The sequence below is a fragment of the Suricata suricatta genome, chromosome 6 (assembly GCF_006229205.1).
Source record: "Suricata suricatta isolate VVHF042 chromosome 6, meerkat_22Aug2017_6uvM2_HiC, whole genome shotgun sequence".
NCBI classification, from domain to species: domain Eukaryota; kingdom Metazoa; phylum Chordata; class Mammalia; order Carnivora; family Herpestidae; genus Suricata; species Suricata suricatta.
Genome location: NC_043705.1, coordinates 24,308,377 through 24,321,713, shown reverse-complemented (window position 1 = coordinate 24,321,713; position 13,337 = coordinate 24,308,377). Strand labels below are relative to the sequence as shown.

General features: G+C 37.5%; 1 protein-coding gene across 1 annotated transcript in view; it reads right to left on the bottom strand.

The window, feature by feature from the left end:
- HSPA4 (heat shock protein family A (Hsp70) member 4) overlaps window positions 1-13,337 on the bottom strand; it is a 48,853-nt gene that overhangs the window by 21,670 nt on the left and 13,846 nt on the right. Inside the window, exons 3-7 of the mRNA XM_029941905.1 lie at window positions 11,625-11,765; window positions 9,636-9,758; window positions 4,861-4,960; window positions 4,095-4,228; window positions 1,879-2,123 (exon numbers count right to left, since the gene is read on the bottom strand). Coding sequence (XP_029797765.1) covers window positions 1,879-2,123; window positions 4,095-4,228; window positions 4,861-4,960; window positions 9,636-9,758; window positions 11,625-11,765 — 743 coding nt within the window. The remainder of the gene's footprint in view (window positions 1-1,878; window positions 2,124-4,094; window positions 4,229-4,860; window positions 4,961-9,635; window positions 9,759-11,624; window positions 11,766-13,337) is intronic.

Sequence of the window (13,337 nt, the reverse complement as noted above, 5' to 3'; positions counted from 1 at the left end):
CCTTTAAGATAATTAAGGAAAGAACAGGAGCTAAGGTTATGTTCCATCCATCCAAATGTGAACATGCAAAACTGTCATCACAGGCAAGAACTTATTAACAAGGTTCACATGTGTTATTTCTTATAAACCTATTAGGACAAACAACTTCTACTTCTAACAACTAAAATGATGAAGAGACATTAACATAAAGTAGTAATAAGTAACACGCCTCAGCAAGGATGTGGTAAAACTGAAACCCTTGTACACTGCTGGTTAAAGTGTAAAATGGTCCAACTCCTGAGGAAAATAGTTTGCCAATTCCTCAAAAAGCTAAACATAGAATTACCATGTGATTCAGCAATTCCACTCCTACATCTATTCCCAAAAGAACTGAAAACAAGATAGTCAAACACATTTCCATGAATAGTCACAGAAGCACTATTCATGAGAACTAAAAGGTAGAAACAATCCAAACGTCCAACAGGTAATGAAAGGATAAAAAAAATGAGAGGTTATCCATACAAATGGAATACTATTTGCCACAAAAAGCACAGAAGTATTAAAAATACATGCTACAACATGAATGCTGAACCTACACAACACGGCATTAAAGTCAGACACACACACACACCAAAAAAACACATAGTCTGTAGTTCTATATACATGAAGCATCCAGAGTACAGTAAATGCACAGAGATTAAAAAAAAGAAAAGAATAAGTAGTGTTTGCCAGGCACAACAGACAGGGAAGATGGGAGTAACTACTTACTGGCTATGCGGTTTTATTTTGGGGTGATGAAAACATTTGGTCACTAGACAGAGGTGGTCACTGCACAACAATGTGAACGTACTAAAGGCCACAGAGTTATTCGCTTTAAAATAGTATATGGATTTCACCCCATTAAAACTTTATCAGAAGAAATGCGAGAATGGTGGAAACGATCTGGTTTCATTAGTTTAAAAAAAAAAACAAGAGTGCTAATGAGCACTACAGACTAAATGTAGACTATAAACTAGAGAATGTGACAACTTTGAACTCAATGTCCCTAAAATACAACTGTTGGGGGAAAAAAAAAACAGCACACAGGTTAACTGTTTTCAGTTAATTAGGAGACTTAGAAATGTCTACATGGCTCTGATTATCACAAAACAATTTTGAGAGACACCCTGGTATTCCTTTGCCCCCCAGACCACATAATACATACACACTCAATGCTGCTTAGTAAAAATGAAAACCATCCCTTTCAAGTAGAGAGGAAAGGTGACTACCAATGTGGTTACTAAACACAGTAAATCTAATTCTAATTCCATGTCATTTTTTTTTTAGGTTAACTAAGGCCACATTTTTTCCCAAAAAAGCCATCAAACCATGCCTGACTTCTATGAATAGAGTTAACGACCTAAAGAACTTACCACTCATCATCCAAGCAACCCAACCAGACAACAGTAACATTCTGGATATTTCTGAGGATAGCCATGAAATGTCAGTAACACAGAATTCTTGCGACACTGTACAAAAAGAGCTACTGCCCACAAATGACCCTGAACTACCCAAGAACACCAATTTCTGAATCAATGACTAAATGAAATTCACTATTTTCGGCATTAAACCATGATGCCCTAGATCTTTTGAAAACTGGTAACTCACATATTATACGTGCACCTGTCAAGAGCTACGAACTTACAGGAATAATCGAAAAAAAAAAGATTAGTCTAAGTTATTAGAATAATCAAATCCAAACTTCACATAAAAAGCAGGATTCTGAATGGTCTCTACTTTTTACCTACAGAAGTTACCTTATTAACAATCATGGTAATTTCAACCATTAGCTAAATAAACACTAATATAAGGGGAGAAAAACTGCTAGTGAGTTAAACATCAAAACGGTGATCTGGTTACCTATTCATAGTCCCAGATACATCAACATCATTCATAAAACATTCGATGCTCAAAGGGAGGTCTGAAGCATTTGCACTCATCAATTTCTTGAGTTTCTCACACTCCTGAGACAGTCGTAATAATGCACGAATTTTGGACTTTATGTCTAGCTTGTATTTCTTCCCAAATTCTTCACAGAAGTGATTTACTAACACCTCATCAAATTTTCTGCCTCCCAGCGTTGTGTCAAATGCAGTGGCCAGAACCTTAGGGAAAAAGATGGTTAATTAATTCAAAAATTAACTAATCAATTTAAAATGTTATCATGATATATATATATATATATATATATATATATATAAAAAACTGGTAAGCTAACAAGTGGGCACCTTAAGGTTGAAACAAGGCAAAGTGCACATGTCATTTACTCACTGTTACAAACACTGTGAAAAGAGACATTTGTACAATTTACAGATGATGCTACAGGCCCAAATCATCTGCAGGTCACAAAGTTAGTGGCAGAAATCCAACTCAAACCCCCATCCCCTCAATTTCAAAATTCAAGCTCTTTCCACTACACCGATGTGACCACAAACTAACATTACATATCCAAAGCCAAAGGCAATAACACGTCATTGCAATTCTGGTCTTATCGCCATCACAGAACTATGAATAATTCCAAAGACCTCGCTCAATGCAGTTTACTATCAGGAAAGATGCTAAAGACTTAATTCACAGCAACTTGTAGAAGTTTCATTAGCTTTGGTTATCCATTATCCAAATTTTTAGCAGATAAGAAGCAAACGAAATCTAATCAGATTCGCTAATAGACTAAATAAGAGATGAAAAAATAAAATCAATAAAAACAGTCTATTCAAAGATGATAAATGTTGTGGGGAAATGTAAAGAAAAAGAAAAAACAGGACACAGAACTGAATACAGTCTAATTCCAATTTTGTTTTCTTCAAAAGACTAAAATGAAATACAGCAACCTGTTTAGAGTATTAAGATTGTGAATGCTTTTCTTTTCATGCAAATGTTTTCCAAGTTTGAGAATATTTTCATGATGAGTATTTTTAGAATCAAATTTTAACTGTAACTCCAAAACTAAAAAGTAACAAATAACAATAAACGATAATTAAAAGGGGGAGGGGCAGGTAATCACTAATACACATCACTCTGACCCAAAGCCAAAGCTCAATTATGGCCACTAGCTTCTGTTTAAAAAAGGTACAAGTTTACAATGTATTGTAGAAATGAAGCCATTTATTACTGATTAAAAGTTTACTAAAAGTTACACTTGGTTCGTTATTTACATCTGTAAAAATCATGAACCTGTTATTTCCCAACCATCCCAAAGATTTTTCTTTTTATTAAAAAAAAGGCCTAGAAACAATGTGAATCAGAAAGTAAAGTGAAACCAAGTCTACTTTTCAAAATAACAGGACTGTAACAAATAGAGCCTCAAAACGCCCTACAAACCGAATACTTACTTTTAAACAGTCCCACCCCACCAAACCCCAAATTTGGAGAAGAAATGCAACTTAGGCCTTGACATAAATAACCCTGATATACAACCCTAATAATTAAAATCATGCACCAAAATTCCTTGGTTCTTAAGCAAATTCTAGATAAAATCACCTAAAGAACGGGTTTTATATCCTACTGTAGAACTAGCATATACCAGCAAATTCAAATGTGACCACGATCACTCTCTGGCCCTCTGTCTTTAAAACTGCTAGGCTTCTCACTGTACAAAACTGCTTTCTCCAGAGCTCTAAGATTTCCAGATATCTGGAATATCTAAGTCTGGTTTCTTTTTGGCTGTCCAAGTTCTAGTCCCTATATTCTTTCCCCAGAATATTCAAAGCCTTAAGAGCAACAAGAAGACACCTTTGTCTTCTCTTCAATCCTCAGTATAAAATATACAAAGGGACTAAATGTTAAAGAATCCTAATAAGCCTGGAAGGTTAAGTATTTTCTGCACATTGCAGATAAGTAAGGATCAGAAATCTTAAGAGCTTCTTCCTCAAAGTGTACACTCGCGGCTTCATACTATGCCAACTCTTAATAAATTACAACTTCTACACTATCTCTATGTACCTAGTTTCTAGTTTAAATCGTTCATAGCAAGCTTCCATTGATGAAACCAAAACCTTTGATAGATTTTTCAATTCTCTCCCATAAATTCCTAATGACCACATACTTGTAATCAGGTTTTCTAGAAATATACTTACTTTAAGTTTCCCTCTATTAAATGCACATACAGAGACTTGATAAGAAGAATGACCCATGTCTATGAAAACTACATTTCTTGGTTTCTCTTCTAAGGCAGGAAGATCTTGCTTATAGATTCCATATGCAAGAGCAACTACATTAAAAAAAAAGTTAAATTCAATATAGTATCTTATAAGTAGTACATTTAAAAATTCAGTTAAAAAAACAAATTTTTAATATAATGAATAGGACTACACAAGCTATTTTAGAAAGAATCAAATTCTTTATATCTGCATAATTTATTCATGAGGAACATGAATTTCAAAGAAGAAAATGCTGACATTCACTTAGACTTCCTTAATGTTTCCAATTTCCAATTCCAATAACTTTGTCAATTTTTCCCAAACCCCCGTTTTCCAAACATATTTCCTGGGATTTCCTCTACCTTTGTGCCGTCTTAACATCCCCACGTATCTCCTCCCTGGATGCTGTTTTACACCTCATAATAGGAGTGGAAAAAGGTTGGTTTTGAATCTAGGCACTGCTCTGACCACACAGTAACTGTTACCTTCCAAACAAATGTGATTCAAAACCAAAGTAAGTGCTAGGCAGATAAAGAAAAAGCACCAGCCAATGAATTCTTCAGGTGTGACACAGTAATCAAAAACACTACGGCACATAGGTAGTAAGTGCTACAAACAAAACAAAGAACCAGAAACCCCATGGTTTTAAGATTGTAGAACCATCTAGACTCATCAAGTCACCAATGTTAATAGTCCCTGTTACCTGCAGTAGTTTCATTCATTAATCGCAAACAATTAAGACCAGCAATTTGTGTTGCATCCATCACGGATCGTCTTTCTGCATCAGTATAGAAACAAGGAACCTACAAAACAATGCGAAAGTTTACTATATAACAGAGTCCTCATTTAAAATACACCTGCCAGAAAACAGTAAAATCCTGGGGTGTCTGGTTGATTGAGTCAGTTACGCTTCCAGACTCTTGATTTCAGATCAGGTCATGATCTCACAGTACCTGGGCTCAGGCCCTACACTGGGCAGGGCCTGCTTGGGATGCTCTCTCTTCCCCTTTCTGCCTCTCCTCAGCCCACCTGTGTTCTCTCTCAAAATAAATAAACTTAAAAAAAAAGAAAGTAAAAACCAGAAATGTCCTCAAATAAATACAATGTTTTTTTTTTAATATGATCAAGGAAGTATTTCAAACCAGTAAAGTTAGGCTATTCAGTTAAGTACTGTTGAACAAATGGATAGTCATACAGAAAAAAAAAAAAGTCAACTTACAACCTTACCACACACCTAGTAATAGATTTCAAATCAAAGATTCAACAGTTTAAAAAAAGTGAGTACTAGAAGGGAATTTTTATCATCAGAGTAAGAAATTCTCTAAGTAAAACACTAAATACAGAAGAAAAAAAGAAAGAAAAAAGTAGTATGCTTGAATAGCAAGAACAGGAAAGAATGTAGCTATACTGGTGAACATAGCATAATGTATAAGCTTATCAAATCACGAAGTTTTACACCTGAAACTAATGCAACACGACATGCCAACTAGAAGTGAAAAAAAAAGTTTTAAAGATGAATATATTTGACTCATAAAAATCCTAATGACCAAATGGGGTAAAATATTTCCAACTTCTATTATGAAAGGATAGAGCCAGGACACCTGGGTGGCTCAGTCAGATAAGCATCTGACTTCAGCTTAGGTCATGATCTTGCAGTTTGTGAATTCGGCCCCGTATCGGGCTTTGTGCTGACAGGTCAGAGCCTGAAGCCTGCTTCAAATTCTGTGTCTCCCCCTCTCTGCCCCACTCATGCTCTCTCGGTAATAAATGTTAAAAAAATTTTTTAATAAAAAAAATAAAAGGATAGAGCTCATCTATAGTAAGAACTACAAATCAAAATGTAGACCATGAACTTAAAATAAGCAAAAGGTAAGAATGTTTTACAGAAAAGGAAATACAAAAGGGCTCTTAAATTGAAAAATGTTCTCAACTTCACCTAAAGAGTAAAATATTAAAATTACATACATTATTCATCACTTACAGAATTAGCTAATTCACCAATAAGCTGTTCTGGTGAGGCTGTGGTCAAACAAGCTCTCTCACACATTGCTGGTAGAAATTTAAATTAGTAAAATTCTTTAAATGGCAATTAAACAGCAGCTGTGGCAAATTACAAATACAGACTCTGTCCTAGCAATTGTATTTCTAGGAATTTAGCCCTAAAAACAAACATCACACATGAAAAACTCTATCTGTTCAAGTTTACTCACTGCAATATGAGGTTTTTTTAAATTCTTTACAAAAAAAATTACAAAAAAAAACCTGGGTGTGCCTCGGTGACTCAATCAGTTAAGCATCTGAATCTTGATTTCAGCTCAGGTCATTATCTCACATTAGTAAGTTCCAGCCCTGAGTTGGGATCCACAGTGACAATGCAGAGCCTGCTTGGGATTCTCGGTCTCCACCTCTCTCTGTCCTTCCCCCACTCACTCTCTCTCTCTCAAAAAATAAACATTTAGGGGTGCCTGTGTGGTGAAGCATCAGACTTCAGATCAGGTCATGATCTCAGGGTTTGTGAGTTCGAGCCCCACGTCAGGCTCTGTACTGACAGCTCAGAAACTGGAATCTACTTTGGATTCTGGGTCTCCATCTTCTGCCCCTCCCCCTTCTCTCTCTCAAAAATACTTTAAAATTTTTTGAATAATAATAAAAATGAACATTTAAAAAATAAAACTGGAAGCAACTTGGAGGTCAAACAAAGACAGGTTAAAGAGATTTCAGTATTCTGTAGTCAATGAAAGGAATAAAGCCCTTTATTATCACTATGGAAGAAATAGAAGATAAATTGTCTAAAATCTGACCCAAAAAAAAAAAACAAAAAAACCCCATGAAAGTAGGGATATCTGGGTGGCTCAGCTGGTTAAGTCCAGGATTCTTGGTTTGGACTCAGGTTGTGATCTTACGATTTGTAGGATCAAGCCCACTGTTGGGCTCTGCTCTCTCAACGCAGAGCATGGTTGAGGTTCTCTCTCTCACTCTCTCTGCACCATCCCCTCTCACGCTCGCTTACTCTCTGTCTAAATAAAGGAACTTAAAAAAAAAAGAGAAAGATTATTTTAAAGATACTTGAAAAAAGTCAAAGCAGAGGGGCCCATGGGTGCCTCAGTTGGTTGAGCATCAAACTCTTGATTTCAGCTCAGGTCATGATCCCACAATTGTAGGATCAAGCCCCATCTTGGACTCTCCACTAAGCATGGAGACTACTTGAGATTCTCTCTCCTCCCTCTCTGCTCCTCTCACCCAATCTCTTTCTAAAGTAAAAAATAAAATATAAATTAAAAGAAAAAAAGAATGGGGTGAGTGAGTGGCTCAGTCAGTTAAGCATCCAACTTCAGCTCAAAATCTCATAGTTCATTAGTTCAAGCTCCATATTGGGCTCTACACTGACAGCACGGAGCCTGCTGTGGAATCTGTCTCCTTCTGTCTCTCCCCTGCACGTACTCTAATCTCTCTCAAAATAAACATTTTTTAAAAATGAAAAAAATGAAAGTTTAAAAAAGGATATGTACAGAGGCACATGGATGGCTCTGTCAGTTGGGCATCCTACTCTTGATTTCAGCTCATGTCAGGATCCAGGGTTGTGGGATAGAAACCCGTTTTGGGTTCCACACTGAGCATGGAGCTTGCTTGGGATTCAGTCTTGCCCTCTGCCCCTCTCTCCGATTGGTGCGCTCTCAAAATGAGTATTAAGAGAAAGGATATATACATATTTACTTGGGAACACAAAAACCTGTGGCAAAACCAAGTAATGAAACTTGTAACATCTGGGAAGAAAAAAAATTCCTACTACATAAGTAAGCAGAGGGCACAGAAGAGCCCACTTGATTTTTGAAAAGTGGGGCTATTACCTTTCCAAAAAATTAAAGTTTATGTTTTAACAATAATCAATCTATAAATAAATCAAAATATACCCAGGCCCTATTTATATAGCAATTAGATATAACAGGATACCAAGACCTGGGGCAGTAACTGTGCAGCAGGGTTCACATAGGAGCCAGAAACTGCTATCCTTAGAAAAGCCTGATGAAAAGGTTAGCGCTGTCCCAGCACATAGTTAACTTAAATGATAAACAGGTTACTAAATTCAAAGAAAAATCTCCCTAAATAACAAGAGTGGCTCACTGTACCTCAACTGCTTGTACAACATAACTTATACTTAACAGCTACTTTCCTGCTGGGAGTCTAGAATTTCGGTACAGGTTAGGCACAGGGTACCTACATGACTGACCTCCAGTTAGAAATCCTGGACTTGCAGATTCAGGCAGAACTTCCCTGGTGTTGAGTATCACACCTGTTACCACAACACGTTGCTGGAAGCATCAAGTGCATCAAGTACCTTGCAAGTGGACTCTTGGAAGGTTGTACCTGGTTTCTTTCAGACACTGCCCATGGACCTTTCCCTTTGTTGACTGGGCTTCTGTTATATTTTCACTGTAATAAATCTACGCATGAGTATAGCTATATGGTAAGTTCTACAAATTCTCCTGGCAAGTCACTGAAACTTAGTGTGGTCTAGAAGACCCCTAACACCTGACTTAACACATCACCTTTTAACTTGATCTCAAAAGCTGGAAAAGCCACTCAAGACATTCTGCCACTGTACATAAAATTCACTTCTACACAGACCATAATTCAGGACCAAAGTCAGTGCACTAGGTGGGGGAAACAGGAACAAATGTGAAAATATAATAGTTAGGAAAAGGCAGAAAGCATCTAAGAAACACAGTGCCTGGACTCAATCTGAGCTCTTAGGAGAAGTAGCACTTCTATTCTTTGCATCCTCAAATTATGGCACACAACAATAATCCAATCCCTGTGATAAATATCAGTTCTACTTTACTAGATAGCCAAGAACCAAGGAATCTACCAAACTACAGACTGCAGAACAAAATAGCCACCCAACAGATTCCTCAATGTTAAGACCAAACAGGCTCCAGAGCTAAAATATCAAGGTAAGAAATGCAGAGTAAGAGGATTCAGTTACAAAGCCAATACATCCACCCGAATTCAACTGTCCCTAAGGACTCCACTGTCCAACAAGCACAAAGCTACAAAGGGCCAGGCTTCCATCTTCACAGGGATGTGGAAAAGACAAAATCAACTCTACTGCTGTCTTGCCTTTAGTTCTAAATACGGGGCCAGCAAAAATATAGAAACTGAAATGAAGAAAATGACAACATAACAGAGTATTCAACTGATTCACAAATGAGAAGCTATCGTGTGCCAAGCACTATGCTACGTGCTAAAAGGAATCCAGGAGGAAATGAGCTTTGAGATAAGCCTTCAAACAAGTATAAGAGAGAAGACCTGAGTAAAAATTATGGAACAGAAAAGAATATTCAAGAAAAGTAGCGTGGTTCAGTAGATTCTTAAAATAATTACAACCTAAGGCAAAAAGCAACTTTATTTGCAATTAACAACTTTCTTTTCTCTGCGGCTTTACTCAGATCTCCAGTAAAACAAAGGGATCAAACTCACCGAAACAACACAGTCCACAACAGGCTTTTTAAGAACACTTTCTGCTGTCTCCTTCAATTTGGACAAAAGCATGGCAGTCACTTGCTCTGTAGTAAAATTTCGCTCTTCCTCCATATATGTCACCTGCAATAAAACAAAAGGATCTAGGCATATTAAAGTTTCTCATGTCCTAAAACCCTAAGAATGAGCAATGTCTAACTCATTATCAATGGGACATTATCTCTAGAAGGAACTGAACACTATTTGGGGAAGCAAAAATAACTTGAATGTCACTTTTAGCTTTTTAACATGCTTGTCAAACATGAATACTTGCAGGTAAGTATCATTACGTAAACAATATGCTGTGATCACCAACAAAACCTAAGACAATTACCTGTGCACACATAATTGTCACATGATCCACAATGCACCTCTATAAAGGGGTCTGGTGGTGGAAACTCTTGCCACTTGGACTAATATGTGCGTTTGGTTTACTGTGTTGACTTTATGATCATTTTCAAAATTAGGATCCAATCCAACTGGAGGACACAGTTTTTGTCCAATTTGTTGACTACTGTAGCCAACACCAAGGACAGACCTGACCCCCATAAGTACTTCTGAGTTAAAGAATAAATGAATAAAGCTTCAAGATACCCTACACTGCAGTAAGTGTGCAACTTGGATAAGAGTTTCAAACTTTAAATGCTGTAAGACTGCCTGGGATCAGCCTCATCCCACATGCTCATACTCCCCAAATACAATCCACACTAGAAAACAGAACTCTCTTCTTTCAGCTGCTCCAGGTGGACCTGACCACCACCTTGTCCTTACCTCTTCACTCCCCAGCCCACTCCTCATTTATTCTGGTTCACAATCGCGGACTGTCTCACTTTAGTGCCTGATAAAGGTGGGAAAGTACCCCTCCTTCCCATAAGCCTCTTTCTAAACTGCCGCTTCCTCCCTGCTATATGCTTAATTCTTAGTTCCTCCACTCTTGTACTAAGATCCACTTGTTCCCCAGGTCTTTTCCCTAGTCTCCTCCTCCTTTGGCTCTTGCAATGTGTATGACTAAATGTGCCAATACCTATCCCTAGTTCTTTCCTGACTATAAGCATCCTCTAATTACTCACCTCCTTTTCTTCCCTTTTTCCCCTCCTCTGTGCTCTAGATTTATCCATTACCAGCCCATTCAAACTACTGAGATTATTGCCACAGATATCCTAAGTAAACCCAGTGATCACTCTGTGGTTATCAGAATTCTTCACTTCCAAATTCAACCTAGTTCTCAGCTACAAAAGCACAGCTGCCTACCTTTTTCTCACCATTCTCATCATCTCTTGGATTTGAGCCTATTCCCATGATCCTGATTTCTCCAACTGGAGTGTCTCAAACACCAAATCTCCCCTTGCTAAACTCAGATGCCTGGAAAGCTCAATCCACCCTTCTGGATTCCCCTTATTATCTCTGAGTAGAGAGAAGAACGTGTCCGTCCTATCCATCCCTGAGCCTCTCACTTCCTTTTGTATGATCAGCTCACTGCATGCTTCACAAAGTCTTCTGGATGTCTCAGAGATATCAAAAACCAATCTCCCATTCCCTAAAAGAATAACACATCTTTTCAATCTAAGTCCTGTAGTCAAGAGTATGATGATACGTTTTGTTAATGACTTTTTTAAAGTGTAAATTTCTTTGCTTGGTATTCCAGAAAGTCACTCACTAAAATCCCACTAGAAAGACTGCTCCATCAGTAAACAAGACAAGAAGCCATGGCAGTGTTAACTTCATATCACGACTACCCATTAGTCCAACCCTTATATTTACAGTGTCACCCTCTCAATCAAATTCCAAGTCATTCAAAAAAATGTCAAATGCCAAATGGTCTTAACTTGCAAAAGCTTCTTCTAAACATTTGTTAACAACTTCACTACAACTTGAACTCACAATAGTACATATATACTCACCTGATAAAATAAAACACCATATCATAAGGCATCACTTTGAGAACCTTACCTTTATACCCGTTAATCCAGTGGGCAGCTGCACAATATCATATGCAAGGTTAGATTTTTCTGCCTCCACAAATGGGTCAGAGAATGCTCGGCCATGGAATCTTTTAAATCCTTGGACTGTGTTCTTTGCGTTGGAAATTACCTAAGAGAAGGAATATCAGAGACAAAAAGTAAAAAGACTAAGAGCAATTAAACTAGAAAAAAAATTCAGGGATGTCTGGGTGTCTCAGTCAGTTAAGAGTCTGACTTACTTTCAACTCAGGGCATGATCTCACAGTTCATGGGATCAAGCCCCACATCAAGCTCTGTGCTGACAGCTTGGAGACCGCTTGGGATTCTCTCTAATCCTCTTTTTTACCCCTCGCCTGCTCACACTCATGTGTGCTGTGCTCTCTCTCAAAATAAATAAACTTTTTAAAAAAATCAGCAGCCTCTGATTCAATTAGCATCATTTTAACTCCATAAAGTTTCCTTCTGAGTTTCGTTTTCTTCAGCATTATACCCTTCGGGATGAGGTCTGCTCACACACCACAGTGGCAGGGATGGCACTGGAGCCCAGCTTGTCCTACGACTCCATGAAGACCTGTACAAAGGTATCTCCGATTCTTAAACTTCTAATCAACATTTACATAAAATGACCTTTAATATTTAAAAATTACCACAGTGTGTGACTCAAACTTTTCAAGAATCAATTTGGCAGTATCAATTCAGAAATTCTCATGAAAGAAACTTAACATTGGGGGAAAAAAGATAACATTTAAGTACACAAAAATAAATATAAGAAGACAATGACCAAGTGTAATTTGTAACAGCAGAAGACTGGAAACAGCCTGGATGGTTGGTTAACAGGAGAAAGGATTAAAAAAAACAAATAAACAAACAAACAAACAAACACGGGGCACCTGGGTGGCTCAGTCGGTTAGGCGTCCAACTTGGGCTCAGGTCATGATCTCACGGTTCGTGGGTTCGAGCCCTACATCGGGCTCTGTGCTGACAGCTAGCTCAGAGCCTGCAGCCTGCTTCAGATTCTGTATCTCCCTCTCTCTCTCTCTCCCTCTCTCTCTCTCTCTCTCTCTCTCTCTCTCTCTGACCCTCCCTGCTCACGCAGTCTCTCAAAAAATAAATAAAAAACATTAAAAAAAATTTTTAATAAAGAGAAAAAAAGAAAAAGATGTATCCATACAGTGGGTAACATTATTTTAGAAGGCTAGAAGACAAGTATCTATATGGTAAGATCTCACTTTTAGAGTTGAGGAATCATTTAAATCCTTAGAAAGTACAAAAAGACATCAAGATACTAAAAGTGATTTGTGGACAATGATACTATGTGTAACTATAATTACAAATTTCTTTTACTTTTATAAGAACTCCAGAACTCCTCCTCAATGGCTATGTTAAAAGGCAGACAGAAGCCCCTTTACGAAACAATACGAGGCCTCCAAAATCAGGCCCTTCTTCAAATTTAGTAGGTTGCTAAGCCGAAACTCAGCATCACAATGACTATGTTATCCTAGAGGTTGACAGGTTGAATACAGTTAACTATTCTCAATAATGAAAGCAAGTTTCAAAACAGAAGAACTCACTGGAATTTTAGAAGGCAAGACATCTCAAACTGGTTCTCTACTTGCTATCTACTACTTCCTATCTACTACTTCCTACCATATCTTCAACTTTTTGAAAATCAAATTATAAAACACCCAATGTTCTATATGTG